The 23,535-nt window shown below is 38.4% G+C and overlaps 1 protein-coding gene across 1 annotated transcript; it reads left to right on the top strand.

Annotated features, from left to right (window-relative positions):
* Positions 1 to 5,040: 5,040 nt before the first annotated feature.
* Positions 5,041 to 19,766, top strand: LOC119043714 (membrane-spanning 4-domains subfamily A member 7-like). Its single transcript, XM_037137807.2, is given in 8 exon segments — positions 5,041 to 5,095; positions 5,795 to 5,927; positions 10,775 to 10,909; positions 12,800 to 12,856; positions 14,837 to 15,043; positions 17,643 to 17,741; positions 18,500 to 18,543; positions 18,545 to 19,766. Coding segments are annotated over 8 exon segments (708 nt in total). The 5' UTR covers positions 5,041 to 5,090; the 3' UTR covers positions 18,573 to 19,766.
* The last annotated feature ends 3,769 nt before the right edge of the window (positions 19,767 to 23,535 follow it).

Here is a 23,535-nt window from a genome sequence, read left to right as displayed (position 1 = left end):
CTAAACATCTAGTGCTGTGTGAATGTAAACTTTGTGTTAAACTAAATTGGGTCATAATAACTGAAGCCTTAATAAAAATGGGCTCACATTCAGACAAGTACCACAAATTATGTGAATAGTGGACTACTCTCAGAGTGTACTAACATTAAGCAGAAGAAAATAATTAAAAATCTTTATTAATACAACCATTTAAAAATAATTTAAAGTTCATAGATACAAAGATCGATAATAGCCACCCTTCAGTTTTTCTGCTTATAGTCAACAATTTTGTTCCTCATAGCAGGGAAATGGGAGGGGAAAGCAATCTAGAGAAAAACCATCGCCAAATGTTTGATAAAGTGTGTCTTATATTTTAAAAGTAAACAGCAATGTTCTAAATAATGTTGTCATCCAACAATATTAAATATTAAGGTATTCAAATATACATATTGTTAAAATTAATATTTTCAAGAATATTGAGAATATAGAGGATAGAACTGATAAGATTTTACCTTCTATGAGCTTTAAAAACCCAACAACTGTACTTGAACAATAATTAAATAAAAATTTTTAAAAAGAAAAAATCTTTATTTTTATAACTGCATAATGAGCTCTGAATGTGTTAATTGCTAATTTTTCAAAAGGAGGTGTTCTATTAACAAGTAAATCACATCTACTTAATTCATGCATAGATTCCCTAGAATCTTTATTCTTACTTTCAGAGTATAAGCAGTAAAACACTTTCGCATAAAGGACAGCATGATCGAGTAGTAATCCATTGTATACATGTGCAAACACATTCGTATCCACTCATCTACTGATGGGCACTTGGGCTACTTCCAGATCTTGGCTATTGTAAATATTGCTGCCTTGAACTTAAGGGTGCATGCATTATTCTGCATTAGTGTTTTGGGTTTCTTTGGATATACACGCAGAAATGGGATCCCTGGGTCAAAAGGCAGCTCCAGTTAGGCTGTTCTCATTTTGTCAAGAGCTCGGGAAATGGGAAAATAAATTCTTCCAAATTCAAAATTAACATCACTATTATCACTGGTTATTGAGTGCCTACTTTTCATTAGCGCTTTACATCCTTTCTTTTTAATTCCCTTAACAGCCATACAGTGGAATTCTTATTATCCATCCCCATCTAGCAGGTAAGAAAATTCAGGCTAAAAGGAACTAGTTGAATCACTAATAGGAAGGTGGGAAATGAATTCTAAATGGAGCCATGCAACTTGCTAGTCCTCACAAGCTCTTTTTCTCTCATGTTACTTATCATTTGTATCACTTTCCAGACCTTGAAATTGAGAAAAAGGAAGCAGAGGTATTTTAATATATAGACTATGTATAACTACAGCGAGACTCTTGTGTAATCATAAATATTACTTTGAGAAAGGGGCAGGAAGTCTCAGAGGCTGGAGAGCAAAGCGGCAAGATCCTTCTGGCAGGAGCAGCCAGGAGGAAGTTCTGGCTGAGAGCTCCCCAGAGGTGAGCTGGCCCACCAGCCATTACACACAGAACGGGGCTGCAGGAAAGGTAGGACGCTGGTTTGATCATACATTTTGGGGGTGACTGCTGGTTTTTTAACAGACAGCCAGGAATTATATTCTGACCTTGTCTGTGCTGCTGACCTATTGCATGGACTGGTGAGTCAGTTTCCCCTTTGGGTCTCGGTTTACTCACTTTCCAAATAAAAGAACCAGGTGAGACCATTGGTTAGGTTTCCTTCACACTTTGAGGTGGTGATTTTCTCTGATTTTCTGGATTTCCTGATGTGTTGCTCAGTCTCACACAAAACACACTCTCAAGAAAAACTGCAGTTAGATTACTGTAAATCCTGTGTTAGGACCCTGTTGTTCCACTCTAATTCTGTAACAGAGAAAATTGCTGTGTGCAAAGAAGTTGTCCTGCAAGCTACGATTTGTCTCCCAGGAGGGGATTTTAGAACTGTCTTGAAAAGTTGGGGGCCACCATCAAGTTTGTCTCCACGTGGTGAACATGAAAGGCCAAAGATCCTCCTCAGCCTGCGGAGTTTGGAGATGATGGCATCAGTGTGGAGATTTCTTCTGAAGCCACCCTTACAACTGAACTCCAAAACACTGTCAGCTTTCCAAACTGAAATGCCATGCCTGTGAAACAGTAACTCCATGTTCCCCTCTCCTCCCAGCACCTGCAACCATCAGTCTACATTAAAAAAATTAAATTTACTGGGATGACATTGGTTAATAAGATTATATAGGTTTCAAGCATACAATTCTAGGCTACATCATCTGTTTATTACATTGTGTGCCTACCACCCAAAGTCAAATCTTCTGTCACCACATACTTGACCCACTTTACCCTTGACTACGCCTTAACTCCACTTCCCTCTGGTAACCACCATACTGTTGTCTGTGTCTATGAGTTTTTGTTTGTTTTCTTGTTCGTTCATTTGTTGCTTTCAGTTTTATATGTCTATGGATTTAAGTACTGTGGCTGCCTCACAGAAGTATAATCATGTATTCATCCTTCCATGACTGGCTTATTTCAGTTAGCACATTGTATTCAAGGTTCATCCATGCACATGTCAGAATTTTCTGCTTGGCTTTTACATTTAGAATTGTTATCATCTCTATGTATTAGTATCAACAATACCCACAGAATAATGTTGAGTGCAAAAAGGTTGATAAATAATGTGAAAAATTATTCTATGTAGAATTATGAATGTATATGAACATACATAGAGAGGAGGAAAAACAAGAAAGGGGAAAAAGAATGTAAAGGACATGCATGAAATAGTCATTGCGTGGTAGTTAAGATTTAAGGAATTTTTTATTTTCTTCTTCAAACCTCATTTCCTTTTCTATTGTATTTGCTGTGTTATGCACTCTTTTAAACAAAACCAACAGAACTAATTAAACAAATGAGTGTGCATGGTACCCAATGGTGCAGTGAGCTAGAGGCTACCAACTGGGCTTGCAGGTCCTGGCTTCAGGCTTAGAATCAGGCACATGCTGTAGTCCTTGAGTATGAGGACTGACAAACGCAAAAAGGGTTACAGAAGGACAGAGACTTTAAAAAAATCCTTAAGTTGGGGTCGGTCTTTAGTTCTCTGTCTTCCCAACCTTATTTCTTTACTTTTTATTATAGTAAAAGTACTTAACATAAGACTTACCCTCTTGACAGCTTCTTAAATGTATTATACAGTATTGCTATCTATAGGGACAATATTGTACAGCACATCTCTAGAATTTATCTTGAATAATTGAAATTTTATACATGTTGCACAGCAAATCCCCATTTCCTCCTCCCCTAGGTCCTGGCAACCACCATCCTAGTCTTTGCTTCTGTGAGTTTGACTATCTCCCACACCTTATATAAGTTAAATCACGCAATATTTGTCTTTCTGTGACTGTTTTATCACACTTACAGCATTGTCCTCAAGGTTAACCTTGAAAGAAGGAAATCTTGCAATATGTGACAAGATAGACACACCTTGAAAGACTGGTTATTAAGGCTAGAAAGAAGAAGGGGTCTACATGGCATATTTGGGGCATTAAACCACAAGAGTGAGGCAGAAGCCAAGTTGCCAGAATACAGGAACAATTCTGGAGTTAGAGACCATCAACCCATATTCGCTAAGGTCAGGAATGTTACAGTGTATGATGGAGCTGGTGAGTGGCAACCGGTGGACTATAGCTATAAGGGAGGAAGGAAAGGATACAGGGGCTGAGGATTATATGTAAGTGGATGGGTAGGCCTGAACCTACAGCATATAGAAGAGCTCTGGCATCAGACTACCTGGGTTGAATGAAGTCTTGCCTTCACTACCTGCTAAGTCTTTTGAAAACTGTTTGCGTTTCTAAACCTCATTTTAATCTGCAGAACTCAAGGGAAAACAGTAACTATGTCAGAGAGTCATTGGGTAGATTAAATAAAAACCCACACAAAGTTCTTAACAGAGTGCCAGACTCATAGTAGTTGCTTAATATTGTTAGTAATTATTCCCATTTTAGCAAAAATGTATTTGGTTTTGAAATTCAGAATTTCTCCAAATCTGATTATTTGTTTACTTCTCTGGCTTTAAAGATGTGCCAAAAGAGGCCTGGACCATCAATGGCATCCTCTCTCCAGCGCTATTGTGAGGATTTGGTGTCAACACTGTTCTTCTCCTTGTTCATGTAATTTCACCCAAACTTCTGCCCGGATTCCAAAATCCCCCAAAATGATCACTATTTTCATAGTGAAACCTTTATTTTGATAAGTCTTTGATTAAAGTACTTGATGCTGTGAGAGCATGAGAAACTTGACCAAGGCATAGAGACAGGAATAGAAATGGGGTTAGAGGTCACTGACCTCTCACTGAGTATTATGGAGCACCTGATCAAGACTTCAGAGGCATGACAAAGAACACTCATGTGCATCCCCTTATTCCAGTCCTCACAAGAATCCTTTGCGATGCTATATTATCAGAAAAAAACTGAGGATGAATGAGGGGAAATAATCTGCCTGTGATCAGCTAGTAAGTATCAGAGCTGGAATTCCAATGAGTTTTAGATATAGCTAATATGTATTGAGAGTTTATCAATCCCTCTGTGTTGAACACATTACATGCATCATCTCATTTATGTAACCCTCACCACAAAGGTACAGAAGTGGCTAAAATAACTCATCTATGGTATTTTAGTAATGATTGGAGGGCATAGAATGTAAGCATAGGACTGGACTTCAAGACTCATGCTCAGATGTGCAGCTGGATGCTGAAGCTATGACTCCCAGCTCAGTGACCTTTTTCACCTCTTCCACTACCAGCAAGATTGTGGATGCCATTTCCAATATTCAGATGTTACACACTTCGAGAGAGCCTGGAACCATTGAGGTGATGTGTCAAGCGACAGAACTGTGGCACCATTAGATTACCATAAGCCTTTATCCAAACTATGGCCTTCAAGAGGGAGAATGTTGTGCTGAGAACAGATCTGGGGAGCAGCCCAGTGGCTGAACTGTGCTGCTGACACCACAGAAACCCAGCAGTGCTGCTGAGCTGGTAGACAGCAGACAACTTACTGCTTGAGTCTACATTTGGAACTGACAAAGCTAGGAAGGAAGAAATGGGGAGATGAGGACAACTAATGTGGTAATGAAAAAAATAGCACAAGCTTGAGAGCCAGATCAACTCGGTTCATATACTTTCTGGTTATGCAAATATAGACTAATTAATAATTATATTTGCTACCATACATTAAAACTTTCTATGTGCCAGGCTTAGTGTTTCGTGTGACTAGTTTATTTAGTGAAAATCACTTGAACTTAATTAGTCATGAGTTTCTAGTGTATAGAGTGGATTTAATAATATCTAAATTGTTATAAGAATTAGAACTGCTATGGCCTAGTGCCTAAAGTTCATCAGGAGTTAAGGAAATGTTTATATTAACAAATTTTAAGCTAGTATCATTGGGGGGGTCATTTCAGGTGGTACTGAAAAAGGATATGGAAAAGGATTAATCAACATCTTAATGGAAAGAAAATTCAAGAGAATGATGGAAGCCTGAACAGGCAGTATAGGTGTAGCATAAAGGTAGAATACAGGGAGATGTTGTGTGAGAATGTGCCACAGGTGAAGTAGAGGTACAAGAGGAAGAGAATTTGGAAGTAGAGATTATTGGAAGGCAAATGAAGTGGATTCAAGGCTGCCAAGCAAGTTCTGTCTGCCTAAGGACAGGTTATCCCTTGGACAATGGAGCACAATCTTAAGTGCCTGCAAAGTCTGCTCCCTGGGACTTTTATAGCATTAAGTCTAACCTTGGGTCCTAACCGAGTTCATTGCCTCTTTCAGCAGCATCAGCATCATGTTAACTCAGCCCAAGGCCAAGGAAGCCTTTGACTCCTTCACTCCAAAGGACACCATTATCTCCCCAGAAGAAGATAAACTGGACAATGATCTCCAAAAAGAAACCACAGTTCTTGGGGTAAGTCCACCTCATTATAACGAGAACCCTGGGGGAACTATTGTGAATGTATCCCAACTACAGATCTACAATAGATCTGGGAGAGTTTCTCACTTTTTTCTGTCTGACTCCAGGCTCATAGAGGCATGGAATGGGGGCTTTATGGGAAAACTGTGTCCTCCCTCGGCCTTTCTGCGAACTAACAAAACCACTGGGTCTTTTCCACCTGAAATCTCTTGTAAAGTCTCTTGTAAATTGTCCTTAATTACAGTAGAGAAATTGATGTAACCACATGATTTTACTCAACATGATTGGAATAGATCTTACTTTAAGCTCATTTCTTAAACATTTTGAGGCCACACGACCTGGACTAATCTCACCATGGGAGAAGCACTTTCTCCCTGTTCACATGAGTCACTATAATACACCCCAGTGTTCAAGGTGATCGTCTCCCTTCAGATTCAGGACTTTAATTCCTTCACGGTTCTGAATATCCTATTTTAAGACCAAAATCCTACTTATGCCCAGCTTTAGAAACCTGCCCAATCGCCCCCTCTAGAATTCAAGGTCAGTTAACAGGATAATCCTCTTTATGCCATAGTTTTTTATTTTTCTCAAAGGCCTCTTCATCTATAGTGCAAAGAGAAATCTAGCCCTGAAGGAACTGTTTCCACTGCAACCTTTACTTCTAGGCACAGAAGTGACGTCAGTGTTTTCTTGGCTTCTCCTAGACACTTCTAGATCAAGCTTTCCCTCTCATCTCTACTTCTGCTTTAGAATCTCCTGTCATCTTACTAGATAACTCACTCCCACCTGAAAAAAGAATTTAATTGTTCTTTTTTACTTATTATTTGAAAAATCCGAAGTCAGTATTCTACCAAAAATGATATTTTTTAATGTTATTTATATTTTGCTTGCTTGTTTGTTTTGTTTTTTAGGTTCATGTTAAAGGTGAGATCATATGGTATTTGTCTTTCACCACCTGGCTTATTTCACTCGGCCAGGACACTGAAATAGAGAACAGCTGACAGTGACCAGAGGGGAGAGGGGAGGGAATTTCAGAAGAAAAGGGGAAGGATTTACAGGAACAAGTATAGAGGACACATAAACAAAAACTAAGGGGGTGGAAATGGGAGGGAGGTGGGGAGCACTGGGGATGTGGTCTAGGATGGGAGTAAAAGACAGAAAACTGTATTTAAACAACAATTAAAATAAAAATAAAAAAATGTTATTTATATTTTGAACACTGGAAAAGAACAATTATTTCAAGTAATTATAGTCAGTCATTAACTTCAAGAGGGTTTTTCTAAAGGTAATTTTAACTAGAAATAATTGAGAATTTATAGAAGTATTAAAATTCTAGAAGATTTTTTACTTTAAAAACATAAAAATAATCAGAACATCAGATGATGTATTGGCAAATTGAAAAGCGATCATCCTTAGAAAAATCATTTGATGAATAAGTTGCTTGAAACTAAAACCAGTCAACATTTGTTATTCTACTGTTATTTACCAGTGTTAACTCCTTCATTAACTTCTTTTAACTGACTGACGCCATGCTGACTTGCCTTTTTCCCTCAAAAGAAAGCCCTGTTCCTTCAGCTGGTGCACCCTACAACCTAGCCTTCACATAGCCTAGAATAACAAACCTATTTCATTTGCCTCTGCAATCAATAAGGAATATTGTAAATATGTTTATTTATTCATCTACCATTAATTGAGCACCTTCAATACACTATTTTACACACTTAGAATAAGCAGGGAACAATACAGCTGAAAGGGGAAAAGGGACATACTCATAGTGTTTAAAAGATAATGACAAATTTCAGTGCATTCCCACTTCTTTCACTCTCCCAGGTAATTTACCTCTTTTCCCTTCATGAAATTAGCTCCTCAATCACTGTCACTCCCTGAAGTGAAGTTTCTATTATTAGACTTGACTATTTCAATATTTATGCTTATGATTCTTCCAGTATCATGTGCTCTTTGTTCCTTGACCTCTTCTTCCCAGTATTTTATTCATACTTCCTTAGACAAACATTCCCTGAGTTTTACCCTGGACCTTATCAATACTAACAGCAGTAAACCCATCAATATCTACATTTCCTGCATCCTATACTCCAACCACTAGCTCTAATCTTTCCAGGTCACTCCCTCTTACTGTACAGTGACTTGAACTTTCTTTGCTCTCACTGAGACTTATTGAGAATATCTCTTTTTTCAGTCTTACTTTCTTATATTATCATTTCCTTCACCTAGCCAAAATTTTATAGTCCACTCTCTCTTATGGAAGCTCTCAACAGCCTCATCTCTAGAAAGCATCGTTTTCACAAAAAACTGTGACATTGATTTAATTCTAATTCTGCTCATTTTCCTACTCCATATCCAAATCTATGCAACTAATCTTAGTCACACACATATGCACACACCCTTTTGATTTGTGTCCATAACCACAAATCAGCCTTCTAATTTGTGACCATAACCTCAAATGGACTAAAAAAAGGTACCTAAAATATATATTTCTTTCATCTATTCATTTTCCTATTATTCCAGAAAACTATTTCATACATTCTTATTCCTCAAACCTCTTATGTTTCTTCCATCCCCATTTATTAACTTGTTTCCTATTATACTAAAAATGTTGAGGCAATCTGGATAGAATGTCCACAAACTGTTACACACCTACAATTTCTCATACCTATATCCATATATTCTTTTCCCCAACCCCAATTACTAAGAACAAAATGTCCATCTAGTTAATGATAACCCTCCCTTCTTCATACAGTATCTTTTATCACTTGTTCCAGTAATTCTCCCCATTGTCTCTGCAAAAATTTAAATTAATTCCATAAGCACAGAATATTACTGCAACTTTTACTATCTTGAAAAAGAAAAGCAAAGCAAATACTTTTAAATTCATACTTTCTCCATTGATATCCTCAAAAGTGGGGGGAAGGGTTTTCAGGAACTACTATAAAGGGCATAGATAAAACCAAGGGGGAGGGTGGAAGCAAGGGATGGAGGTGCGTTTGGCTGTGGTGATGGGGAGTAGTGGTGGGGAAATACAGACAAATGTAATTGAACAACAATACAGTAATTTAAAAATAAAAAAATCTGCTGCAATGCTGACCTCATCTAGTAATATGACTTCAAATATTACCTATACTTACGACTTAGAAAAAAAAGCTGTGTCCTTTGCCTGGATCTCTCCTTCAAACTTAAGACTCATATGTCCAAAAGCCTATGTACCTCTCTGCTTGGATATCTACTAGACATCTCTCTTTTAACCTGCACAGGACTGAAATCCTGATCCTTTTCCTCAAACCTGCTCCTTATACAATATTTCCCATCTCATACCAATTGTCATTTCTATCATTTCAGATGCTCAAGTCAAAATGCTTGGAGGCAACCTTCATTCTTCTTTTTAAAAATTTATTTATTTATTTTAGATTTTATTTATTTATCTTTAGAAGGGAAGGGAAAGGAAGGAGAGAGGGAGAGAAATATCAATGTATGGTTGCTTCTCATTCGACCCCTGCTGGGAACTGGCCTGAAACCCAGGCATGTGCCCTGACTGGGAATTGAACCACGATCTTTTGGTTCACAGGCCTGTGCTCAATCCACTGAGCTACACCAGCCAGGGCTTCATTCTTCTCTTTCATAACCTACGTTCAAACTTTCAGCAAATCCTATAGGTTTAATCTTTATGGTACATCTAGAGTCCAACTACTTTTCATGATTTGTACTATCAAATTTTCTTTTATGTCAAGACCATCTCACATGTGACTTATTGCAGTATTCTCCTTTTTGGTGATCTCCTTGCTCTGTTTCCTTACAACATTTAGCAGAGCATGTGGAATAATCTTTTGAAAATAGAAATCAGATCATGTAATCATTTTGCTCAAAATTATCCCATGGGCTTCCTTTTTTACTAGAAATGAAAGACAGAGTTGGTAAAATAGCCCACAAAACCCCTACATAGTTTGTATCATGCCCAAAGTACTTCTCATATCTCATTTCCTACTATTTTGCTCTTAACTCATGCTATTTTCTAAGGAAGTCATTGTAAAGAACATAATACCTGTCGAGTGGCAGGGATTTATATTTACTTTATTCCCCTGATGCTTGGCATACAATAAATATTTAATAAATTAATTGTAGGAATGGTTGAATTCTCTTGACTTTAGGTTATTTCTCCTATATTTGCATCATCATTCAACTGCATATTCATTAAACAGTGAGTAAGAGTGTGAGCTCTAGATGAAACTAACAGGGTCTAAATCCTGGTTCTTCCACTCAGCCATTTATGTGGGTTTGTACAAGTTATTTTAACTCCCAGTGCCTCATTTTTCTTATCTGTGAATAAGATGAGATGAGTAGCTAGAAGTAGAATGTGTTATCATCACGGCTGTCATAAAAATAGTAATTATTATTAAAATCCAATAATGACAAAGATGAGATGAATTCCTGCTCTATTCTATTTCCATTGACATCAAGCCCTTTATGAACACCCCCTTGGTAAGTTTGCTTTCTATATCCATCTAACTGGACTGTTGTCCAGAAAAAAATTTTCTCTAACTACTTCTCCTAGAACCATAAAAAATTTGTCAACTAATTTTCTCAAAATAAAGTTAAAATGTCCATATAATCATGCCCTGATTTGCTAGTTTAATAATACTATCAGAAAATAAAAATTGTTACGAATTCCTCTTAGAGATTGTCTATTGACTTTTTGTAACACATTTTTTTCCTTTTTAGTATGACAAATTATAACATTTTAAGACTTTTTATAATTCACGATGTACATGCAAAAGCCACTTTTATCTATTTAAAGTGCATTCCAGAATTTTCCTTCTTGTCTCTTGTAGAGTATCCAGATCCTGTGTTGCCTGCTGATTTTAAGTTTGGGGGCCATTTTGGTTTCTTCTCCCTACTCCTCCCACCTCAAGCCAGCAGTTTCCATCGTGTTGATGTCTGGGTACCCATTTTTAGGAGCTCTGTGTGTGAGTAGAGTGGGATCTTCAAGAGGGGATACACTTCATAAATGCTGACAGGGTGCTAAGTCATGGAGTATCTCAGTCCCAAGAGGAGGGGAGAGAGAGGGAAAAAGCAAAGGTCTTCAACTTTCCCTCTGTTATTATCCCTCATCATGTCTCTGCAATTCAAGAAGAGCAGAGAGGGGCTTAATCTGATATCCTGAGTGAGCATCCCATGGGGTGAATGGATGGGACAGAAGGTAAGAGGGTAATGCAATGGGCATACCAGCATCTCTTACCTGGCCTTACACAGTGCCTCTGGAAAAGTGGAAGATTTTTTCACACTTTTTTTGGGGCCTTGAATGAGGCCATTGGATTCTCTCCAGTTTAAGAATAATTCACCTGTCAGGTAGAGAGTGAAAAGGTCATTTTTAAAATAAAATGAGCACCCCTGGTAGATGCCACAGGTTTGCAGAGGATTAGACCAACAATGGTAAAATTCATGGGAAGCAGGGATACTCTTGCTTTGTTTTCAGAGGCAATCAGTGCTTGGAAAGATTTTTTGCTGCCTTCCATTTAATGGCTCACAAATAAGGCCCCAGTGGATTTCTTTATTTGGACACTAGCCAGGGCCTAATCATATCTCCCCCTATACTTGTTTCTTTGTGGTATCCTCCACAAAGGAGAAAAAGGCATACATTCTGGGCAGATGAATCTTACCAAGGCATCAGCTCTGTATGGATACAGTCCTTATGTGGACACAAAAAGGAGCTACTCCTACACCCAAAGCATAATTTGTCTTTGACTTTTCTATTTAGCCAGTGGTTGTGTCATATATATCAGAATTAACTCCTGGTGGGCCTTATTTGTGACAACCAAATCCCTAAATCACAGCTTAACCAACACTGTAGCTTCTCAGAATATCTTTCTAACTCCAGCTGAATCCCTAACACCAGCAGATCAAATATTGACTTCCAGGGCTTTATGATGAAAGACTATTCACATATGACCCTGTACTTCCCACCTTCCTCCACTCCCAGTCTGACTCAGGCCACCTACACCCCTGGCTTGAAGCCCATTTGTTTCTGTACCTTGCCCCACCAAGTGTTTCTTTTGGCTGCTCCCATCTTCTATCCCTTCAAGTCACCAGTCTTTCTCAACTTCCTTTCTTTCAATCTTGTAAAAAAATTTTAAATGTACAATGATGTTTTTTATGGAATTACTTTAGATGGTGAGCTGTTACTAACCATGAAAGACAAGAATAATGATTCAGTGAGAAAAGGCTTAGATGATGTTTAGTGAAAAAAAAAAAAAAAAAAGAAAACAAAACTCTATTTACAATTAAATTCAGGGAAGAAAAGCCATATGCATAAACTGTATTTACAGTCAGATTCTGTGATGACAAAATATAGCCCTAACAATAAACATGAATAATTTAAAAAAGATCCCTACCTATTTAAAAGATCCCTATCTGTTACAGTTGATTGTAAGTGAGGAGTTTCCAGATGTTTCTATCTCACATCAAGTGCTTTGCAGATACAGCTTCTAGACAAGTGTGGCCTGTTGCAACACATAGACATCCTTTGACCTCTATTGTAGGGAGATTTCTAGATGATACACTAGGCCTGGGTTAATAATCAATCTTGTAATAACACTCTCCTCACATCATGCACACCTCCTCTCCAGGCTTCCCCAGCTTGCAACTATTTTCACTAACATGAATGCATTCCCTTGGGCATCTGTTGATTCTTTAAAGTCAATGTAAACATCCTGAGGGCAGAAATCAGGTCTCTTGGTATGGATCTATACCATTCCTACAGCGTTATCTTTCTAAAAGTTTTACGATACTTATTGATTGAGTGATTGACACATTTCCACAAAAGAAATGAATTGATTATTTCTCTCTTTTCTGAACAGTTTGCCATTGCTGGATTCCTCTCCATTATCTCTGGGAAAAAATTAACTAAGCCCTTTGTAAGTATAAGAACCATCAAATCTCAGCTGGTTGGTGTGAGTAGAACTTCAGAGTTAATTCTTCCGGTTCAAAATCTCCATTTGAGTGTCTAGAGAAATACGGCTCAGAACAAATGAGAGAGCTCAAGTTCTTCCTGCTGGTCTGCTGGCAAAACTAGGAGTAAAACCCAGATTCCTTGCCTTTTGGACCAGTGCTCTCTCCCCTACAAAATGAAGCCCCTGGATAATGTTCCAAGTTTAGAGGAGGTTTACTCAGTTGCTTAAACAGTGGAAATTTTTACATATACCAAGAATTCTTTAAAGCTTTTTTCTTTTTTTATTGAATTTTTTTTGGTGACATTGCTTTTTAAAATTATATGGGTTTCAGGTGTACAATTCTATAATACATCACCTGTACATTGTATTGTGTGTTCACCACTCAAGAAGTCTCTGTTCACCACCATTTATCCCCTCCATACCCTCTTGTACCTACTCTTACCCTTTTTTCTCTTTGATAATGACTATACTGTTTAAAACTTATCTTGGCTCTGAATAGGATACATCCCAGCCAGACCCTAGAGATTCTTTTTTTTTTTTTTTTTTTTTTTAGAAAAATCAACCTAATAATGACTCAATTTCCCTAAGTGGCATGGACAGAGGCAGAGGTGTGTGGGCTTAGATCTTCTCCAGCTATCTCCTCCATTCCTGCAGGAACAAGAAATGATCAGACTGTGGCCCCTTTCCTGACAAAGGTCAGGAGTTGGGGCTAGTGGGTAGAAGCAGCTGAAGCCATTGATTTTCTTCATAGCAACCCTCTCCCTTGACACAAATGCACAGAGATGTTAGGGAAAAAAACACATCCTGACTCAGGAAGATTCAGGGTCTGGTTAGCCATGGATGAGTACACCTAAGATTCACAAGACTGGTATATGCTCCTGATGCTTGAAGCTAGAGTCTGAAGCCCAGAACCTGTGGAAAGGGTTTTGAAGAGTTCACAGCATTGGATGGAGTCAGAATTCTGGACTTGGAATCAGGAAACCTATGCTCCTGTCCCAGCTTTGTCCCTGATCCATCTCTGTGCTTGAAAATTTCCTCTCTTCTCTGCGCTTCAGTTTTCTTATTTATAAAATGTGAAAGATGAATATGTGGATCACAGATGTGGCTTCCTAAGTGCCCTGAATACACTGAAAGGAAAGACTGTACTTGGGATGAACTGATACAATACAGGCTGCACATGTTGGCGACAGGATGATAAGTGGGCTCACATGAGAACTTTGGGACAAGGTGCTGCCCATTCACTCTATTCTTCCTTCAGGAATGCAGCAACTTGAAGCCATATAGCTACTGGGCCACGGGAGAAGAAGATAAAGCAACCATCCTCCCAATGCCTAGTACCCTGCAATGATGCTCAAACAGAAAAGGGCATGACCTGGTACAGAAAGGAGGACTGGTACAGAGTCTGGCCCATCAGTGTTTTTGCAGAGGAATGACAACCCATAAGAGCCCTTTCCCCCAAAATGTAGACTATGACCCAGGAGTATGTGTAGTAAATGAGGTTCTCATAGGCCTGATTCACCTATAGAATGTATTCCAACTTCTCCAGTGTGATTCTGCCTTTTCTCTGAAGCCACTTCATTATGGAAGAAGAAGCCATAGATTGGTCTTTCAGGGAGGGAAGCCCTCAAAGCTTCTAGAATGATTCTAAGTCTATTGAGGAAGTCAAGGGAGGTGTTGACAATACCACTTCTGTCTTTAGTGCTACAGAGAGTCAAGGGGCCAGAAGCCCTCTTTCAAACCAGGAATTACTCATTACATGAGGTGATGAACTAGATAGTGAGGAGATGTATAGGGATGAAGGGAACACAGTATGTGCCCATTAGGAGTATGCTGGTTAGAGTGGTGACAGACCCAAGGAAGCTCCACTGCAGTGCAGTGGAAGGAGGGAAACAGAATCACATGTTGCTTCTGTGATGAGATTCCAGTGCAGAATTTCTCTTGCAGGCCGTGAGCAGCCTGATGTCCAATGCAGTGAGTTCTGTTGTTGCTGTAACAGGCCTCATCCTCCTTGCTGACAGCCTGGTAGCCCTGGGGAGGGCCTCTCAACTATGTGGCTCACAAAGGGAACATCTAACTGCATTGCCTAATTTGGAGTACGATTATACAACATATGAAGTTGAGGGCTGTGTCTTGGGTGGTGTCAGCCTAACAGTAAGTAGTTTTGGATCAAATATCCTGTCATGTGAAATCTCTGTCCCCCACCCTTGCATAATCATGCTTTTTCAGTAGTCCCTATCCTTGTTAGTCTGAACGTCTGGAAGCAGACAGAAGAAAAAAAATTATTGTTGAAGGAGGCCCATCAGCAGACTGCATATTATGGGGGATGCATTGTACAAAATCAAAAAAAGGAAATCAAGAAGGGATGTGGGTGGTCCCTTCTTAAATCTCAGTAAGTTTAACTCTCAAACTGCCCCCTTAGTTGAACAGGCATTTTTTCCTCAATGAAATATCCCAGAAATATCTCTCTTTATTTGAATTTCATTGGTTTGGGATGAGTGTACCCTGCATTAAGTTAGATAAGAATTTTGAATCCAAAGCCCAAAAATATCATTATTATACTTTGTCAGGCAGAGAGTGAGAAGGGCATAGGAGATGGCCCACCAAAGGGTTCAACTCTTAGCAGAAATGCCAACATCTCTGGGCAGCATTTTCTTGCTTCTTTTCCCCCAAACTTGATGGTCACTGCCTGTTGGTGGTGACAATCCTGGCTTAGTCAGTCCTCTCTATACAGTCTCAGAGTTTTTGAAATCATCAACTCTGACCCTTTAAGAAGAAATATTTCTTCTTTTTCGAGCCCTCTCAGTAGGAGCTAGGGAGACAAAGGCACTTCTGTCTAATTCCCTGGGATCTATCTGTCTTGTGGATTTCAGAGAATGTGTGCTAAGTTTATGGACTCATAGTCTCTCATGGGTCTGCCCATGTGACCTAGAGGTTGTTAAAATTAACCCCTTTGATCCAAGAGCTTGAGGAAGCGGGAGAGCACCGAGACCCATCTGGTAGAGGCCAGCATGAGGAAGCCCAGGAGATAGTATAACCCTGATGCAGGTCAGACATTAGGCAAAGCAATGGGGCTGGGAGAGGCATCCTCCCCACTGGGAAAGTAGGAGCTTAATTTAGTGAAAACTAATGTCGGTACACCAAACTGCCTCCCACTCTTGGATAACTGGAGTCAAAGAGGACTTCCTACAACATCCGAGGAGGTGTACCATGGCAAAGTAAGCTAGTTCAAAGGTTCACTCTTTCTTTACTAACACAAAGATAACCTGGGCAAAAGTAACAAATTAAAAAATATTTACAGTATATACCCATGGTTTTCAGAAGAAGGAAGAAAGGGGGCGGTGAGAGGAAGAAAGAAATCAAGGAAGAAAAACATTATATGTTCTAGAAACTAAGAAAAACCCTAAAGCCAGGTCATGACCAAACAAGAGCTGAGAACAGAAAAGGTGTCAGAGACTGGGGTCATGGGGTTTTAATGCCCATGGCAGGATCTGAGGCTCTACAGAAAGCAGGGAGTGCACAAAAATGTTAGAAGCTGAGACAGAAGGTTTATGAAAATAAGACAAAGAAAACTCTGCCCAACATTCCAAGGAGCTTTAAGAAACTCTGCTGTAAAAATTTCTAGGATGAAATAATCTCATCAAGCCTTGTGCAGATATGGTATACAAATATAAAATTACATAGGAAAGGATAGAACTTCAAATAAAAGCATTAACTTAAAAACTTTCTGGATCTGTGAAACTCCTAAGGTTTTATCAGAGTCAAACCTAAAATTACTATTGAGGGAGACATCCATAAACCCAATCTATGAGTCTCCCACAAATGAAAGAATTTCCCCCAATACCACCCCCACATTGAAATTATCTAAGAAGAAAAATATTTTGTAAAACATAAGGAAAAAATGAGGAAAGCAGCAAATGGGAGAAACACAAAAGTTAGTTGCTCAAGAATTACAGGTTACATAATAATTTGAAAAAAGTTATAATAGAAATATATTTGGAACAATAAAAGACACACAAAAAATAATTGAAACCAAAATGAAAGAACATGACAGTGAAAAAATAAAGAACAAGTAGATTTGAAAAAGAAATAAATGGTATGATTAGAAATGAAAATTATAACAGCTGTTATTAAATTAAAAGCTTAGCACACCAGTTAAATAGCAGTCAACATATGCAAAGAAATAAACAGTGAAACAAAATGGAAATTTGATTAAAGCACACCAAACACAACACATTAAGATAGAAATTTGGAAAATGTGACAGAGAAATTAAAAGACGTAGAGGATACAGAAAACTAAAAAGGTTCAACACATATCTATCAGAGCTCCAGTGGGACAGCATGGGAGAGGAAAGTTGTGCAAAGAAAAATCGCTGAATATTAGTCAGAATCTTAAAAAGACATGAGAGTTTAAGCTTAAGGAATGCACTGAGACCAATGTGAAATAAATGAAAATAAGTCCACATCTAAAACGTCATGGCAGTAAAAAGCACCAAAGGAAAAAAGGAAAGAAAAGCTGCTAGAGGTAAATGAAGGAATACTCTTATCTCAGAAAGTTCTGAGATGAAGGTTCTGAGATGAAACTGTAGCTGCTACTTCTCTTCTGTTAACAGATTGAAAAGAGAAAGCAGAAGAGAGCATTAAACTATTTTCTTTCTGCCTGAGCCACTGCTAGAGCTTTCATCTTCTATATTCTCTCAGTCAGGTGCAAGGGCTGGCTTAGGGTACCAACCATTCCTGTCCTGATTTGCAGGGTGTGCTGGTGGTGTTGTTTGTCTTCACTGTGCTGGAGCTCTTGCTGGCTGCATACGCTTCTGTCTTTTGGTGGAAAGAAGTCTACTGCAACCCTGCGGTGAGTACTTTGACATGTCACATGATACCTGCTGGGTCCCAATATTTGAGCTATGATGATCCAGGTCTAAAAAGAGAAGTCCATTATTGGTCACTGAGTACATGTGGAAGGCAACTTTTATAGTGAGAAAAGAGTTCAATTAATGGGATCCTTCATGATGACACTCTGGTCATCTGAGATCAGTTGGTGCCTATTGGATGGCAAACTAGTTAGAGAATTGTTTAATATGAAGCTAGACAACTTTAGAAATCACCTGGCTCAGTCCCTTATAAAAGAATCAATGCTTGGATTAAATCACATGGAGAATGAATGATGCAGGCTAATGGGCTGAGGCTGAGAACTTGCATCTCTTCACTCTTGTCATGAACAGCCACCTGCCTCCCTTCTCAGTTCCCTTGCTGGTATGATGAGATTTTACTGGAACATCCTGTGTTCTGTTTATGCTTCCCCATGTTCCTTCTTCTTAGGTCTTGATGTTACAACTTTTTAAAACTCTTACTTAAAAGCTGTAGTAGAAAAAAGGAGAAATATTTAAAGAGGACAACTAAATTATGATTCAATCATGATCTTATCAGGAAATGGTAACCTAATTAGCAGATTAGAGAATGGCATTTGTTTGAACTAATATTGATGCAATTACATATTATGAGAAAGTTGGGAGAGCTATTCTACAACATTTGTGGGGAAAGCGTTATAAATATGTATTTTAAAAGCCTCTAAAATCAAAAGCCTCTATTAACAAATTTTATCTTTCCTAGAGTTCATTTTTTTTGCCTCAGTCACAAGATTATATCAAACATGTCAAAGACTTCTTCAAGGTCATGGATGTGAGAACTCTCAGCTCTAGAGAAAAAACGAAGGAGAAACCCAGTGCTCAAGGCAAAGTGTGACTTCTCTGAACTTTCAGTGATTTTAGACTATGAAAGAAACTTAAAAAAAAATAGCTACTGTTTTGTAGTTTGTCAGTGTGAGTAATTTTCTTGCCCTTGAAAATAATTTCCCAAAAGGCTGGGCCAGTAAAATTTCATTAGCCTGTCTTCCAAAATGACCATAAAATTTACAAGCTTCTTTGGGTAAACTGGACAGAAAGTAATTGTCTATCATAAACAAGAGGAGAAAATGTGCTCTCTTGTGTTAGTGTGAATTGGCTATGTGCCTGAGCAGGCGCTGTTTCTGTATTATTTTCACATGAATATTGCTTAAATAATAGACATTAGGATTGCAGGAAAATTTTAATTAAAAATACTTAAAAATATATGGCTTCCTTTTTGTCAGTTGAATGGATTACATTTTTGTCAATTAAATATAATAGCTCAATGGTTTGTCTCATTTAATGACTTTATTCTTAAATATCTGGTTTCAAAGATTATAACTAATTATAGTGCTCTGTCCCATCTAAGTTATAAACCAAGTAAGAAATTAGACCAATAAAAATAATATCAACTTCATTACATATTGGTGTAAACAACATGAACTACCTAATAAAGAGCTTCTTAATACTGCCCTTGGGTCTGGGTCTTGGGCCCTGTCCCAGAGGGGACTGTGCAACAGAAACATCCATGTATGTTTTCCAAGTGACATGTACAAGAATGGTCATAGAAGTCATACACATAATAATCGTCAAAGGAAAACTATCCAAATAAACAGTAGAAAAGACAAATAAGAATTATGGTATATTTAGATGATGAAGTACTATACAGCACTGCGAATGAACAAACTACAGTTCCTGCGGCCACATAGGTAAACCTACAAAAAAATAATGATCAGGGGGACAAAAGCTATGTATAAGAGAGAATATACTGTATAATTCCATTTACATAAAATAAAGTTTAAAAAACAAGCAAAACTAACATAGAGTTAGAATTGAGAGCATGGTCACCTTTGTGGGTAATAATTGGAAGGAGACCCAGAGAGCCTATGGTTTCCTGGAAACATTCTCCTCAATCTGGCTGCTGATGCTGTGCATATGTGATGTGTTCTCTCGCTTCTCCGTTATAACAAAATAAAAACCATTTTTAACAGTTACTTTTGACTTCTTGTACTTGTCTAGTTATTGAGCCAACTCTCATGTCTTCTCCTCAGTCAAATTCTTTTAAAACATCATCTCCCCCAAATCTTGAAGTCATCATTGACTTTTCTATTTCTCTCACACATCATATCTAAGCTGTCACTAAACCCTGCTAGTTCTAACTTCAAAATATATTGAGCCTGATTACTTCTCACCATCCCACAAGTACTCTGGTTCATCATTTCCCTTTGTCATTATCACAATAAGCAGCCAGCTGGTCACCCACACCCCTCAGCCTTTTCTCCTCATAGAAGACAGCAGGAGTTTTGTTTTTTAATCTAAAATAGATCATGTCATTTCTCTGCTCAAACCCATTCCATTTTATTCCAAATAAGAGCCAGCATCCTTAAGTGTCCTTATAAGATCAAAACTCTCAGTTCCTCTCCGATCCTCTCTCTGACTTCCCTCCTCCTTGCTTCCTCTACTCCTGTCATAATGGCCTTTTGCTGTCACTTGGCATATTCTTTTATTTTATTACACAGCATTCCTCTACCTGAAAGGATTTTCTTTCAATTATTTTTATTGCTTGTTTTCTCACTTCTTTCAGGTCTCTCTTCAAATCTCTGAGCTGCAATAAAACTCCCTCCCCAAACCTATAAAAATTGTAACCCTCTTTCCTTGTCGCTTGCTTATTTCTTTCTTCATGGTATTTACTACCATGTGACTCACTATGTATTTTATTTGTCAATTGTATGTCTACTCCAGTAGTCTGTAAGCTACATTAGGGCACTCAATTACTACTCCCTGCTGAGGTTTCAGCTCCTATTTGAATGGTTTTTAAGTGTGTGTGCAATTGTGAATATTTTAAACTTGGGTGCAGAACACTTGAGGTTCCTCTTTATCTCATATGTCAAGCAATGCAATAAAATTATATTTTATCCAGGACATATTTCTTTTTTAAAAAAATTTTAATTGTTGTTCAAGTACAGTTTTCTCTATCCAGGACCTATCTCTTATTTGTTTGTTTTTTTGCTGTTAACAAAAAGTTTCTTCGGTATAGCTGGAGAACTATATTAAGAATCAGACACTGAAATAGAGAATAGGGGGACAGTGACCAGAGGGGAGAGGGGAGGGAATTTAAGGGGAAAAAAGGGAAGGGATTTGGAGGAACAAGTATGAAGGACACAAGGACAAGAACTAAGGGGGGCGGAAATGGGAGGGAGGTGGGGAGCACAGGGCAGGTTGGGCTGGGATGGGAGAAATAGAGAGAAAACTGTACTTGAAAAATAAGTAAATAAAATTTAAAAAATCACCTGGAATAACATTGTAAACTGACAGAAGGTACAGTAAAGTTGCATCTTTCATTTTCAACTCTCCTCTGCTATCCCCCAACCCCCAACCTGGTTGTCTTTAACAAATGACATGACCACCCACTAGTTTCCAAAGACAGGAATTTGGGAGTTGTTCTTGACTCCTCCCTTTGCCTCTCTACCACATTCCCATTGGGAAAACTGTTAGGCAAAAACCACTAACAGGAAGGTCTAATGAACTCACAGCAAGAGGAGTGAATGGTTTCAACCAAATCCAAGCAGATATTGCAAATCTTTAACATACACATTAGAACTCTGGGTTCTCACTCTTAATTTTTTAAAAAATGCATCTTCCCCCAAACAGTAACCCAAAATCAGTGACTGAGCCACACACACTCAGACCTTTATCACAAACTCTACAATCTTTCCTCCTATCTTACCTAACTTGGTACAAGATCTCCTTGGTCTGATGATGTAGTAAGCAGCCAGGTGAGGCAGCAAGGCATTGAAGGAACCCCTAGGTCCTGATGGCAGCCTCTTGCCTCTAGCCAGCAAAGCCAGCTTACTCATATGCTCATAAGGAAACAAATTCCGTCAGCTCTCCGAATGTGCGTAAAGTGGGTTTTCCTCAGCTGAGTCTCCAGGTGAAAATACATCCTGGCTGACTTGTTGACTGCAGCCATGCGAAGTCCTGAGCAAAGGCACCCAACCAAGCCATGGCTCCTGAGCCACAAAAGATGCAAGCTAATGAATGTGTACTGCTTTAAGCCACTAGATTTGTGGTAGTTACATAGCAATAGTAAACTAATACACACTGAATTGCTGCATGGAGAGTGGAAGCGAAAAAGCCAAGTTCAAATTTCAGCCCCACCACTTAACCAGCAGTAACTACAGTACTCAGGTATGTCTTCAATAATAGCTATGATAATAAAAACCTACTTCTCAAGGTTGTTGGGAAGGTGATTTGGTAATACTGACAGAAAGATGCACTTAATGAGGGAGTGAATATCTCATTTTACTTAGAGCAGTGTTGGCACATACTGAGCACTAGATAGATGTTACTTGTCAAACTCAAGGAAGAGAGGTCTCCTGCAGGTTGAAGGCAAGAGGGAATTCCATTTCCACTCAAAGAATATCACCCTGCTTATAGATACCCCATAAGGATTCTGTCATTTCACCTCTCCATGGAAAACCTAGTTCCTGCCTTCTGGTCTGATTCCACTGATTGAAATATTAGAGAGCCCATTTTTAAAAAGTTTGAAAGTCTGAAGCAGGAGGCAAAGGCAGAGGCCGACAATCAAAATGACATGCATTTTGAAATAACCAAGGCATATAGAATTATAAGCTTCTTCTACTTAATGTCAGTAATTCATTCCTAAAAACCAGGGGTTTTACGTGAAGACAGTTCTTTTTCCTTATTTTAAAGGAAAAAAATTATATGCTATTGGCTAACTCAAAGTCCTATCCAATTTTCTAAAATGTGAGTAAAAGGCAATAAATTATTTATATATAAGTTGTAAGTTAACAGGTTATAAAAGGTTTAAAGTACTGCAATCACTTGCTCACCAAATAATCACAGCAATTGGTCAAGATGCTGTGTGTGCAGTTCGTGGCTGCAGTTAGAGTCAGCACCATTGGGGGCGCACTTCTCTTTTCTTGCGCAACTGGCTTTTGAAACTCCGCATGATTCTGATGGCCGGTCAGTTCTGCTCAGATTTTACATACAGACTTGTCCCAGACTTTGTTTTGTTTAAAATGTTGCATTGCACTTTAGACACAAATTAAAATTTACCCGAATTAACATTGGCAGAAAAAAGGTGTGCTGAGAAATACATTCCTTCTCTGTGGTTTGGGTGTAAAAAACAAAGAGGCACTCTCTATAAAAAAAATAACAGGGGGAACAGTCTACGACTATTTCTGTACATCAGTGGTTTTCAACCTGGAATGATTTTGCACCCCCAGCGAGCAAATTTAGCCAGGTCTGGAAACAGTTTTGGTTGCCGTAGTTGAGACGCGCTGCTGGCATCTAGTGAGTAGAGGCCATGGATGCTGCCAAACATCCTACAATACACAGAACCCCCTGCAGCAAAGAATCATCAGGCCCCACCGGCCAGCAATGCTGAGGCAGAAACCCTGCTATGTATGGTTGCCACAAACGAGGAAATATTAAATATATATTCAAATAGTATCTTTGTTTTAAAGTTTATATTTCAAACAAAGTCTATATTGAAAGTTTATATTGAAAGTCTATATTTCTGTTTAGAAAAATACACATTTTGTCCCATGTCAGAAATGTTTCTGAGGACTTATTTAACTCTGCAAAATAGAATATTTGACTATAGTTACTAACTCCCACACCTCAAGGAAATCCTATGGCTGTTTCATGAGGAGTATTTGAATATATATATACATATATATATATGTATATATATATGCATTTCTTTGGTTTTCTGAAATCATTTTCCTTTATGAGTTA

This window comes from Artibeus jamaicensis, unplaced genomic scaffold, assembly GCF_021234435.1.
Source record: "Artibeus jamaicensis isolate MK-2021 breed Jamaican fruit bat unplaced genomic scaffold, CSHL_Jam_final scaffold_614, whole genome shotgun sequence".
Lineage (NCBI taxonomy): Eukaryota > Metazoa > Chordata > Mammalia > Chiroptera > Phyllostomidae > Artibeus > Artibeus jamaicensis.
This window is presented reverse-complemented; position numbering and strand designations above follow the sequence as displayed.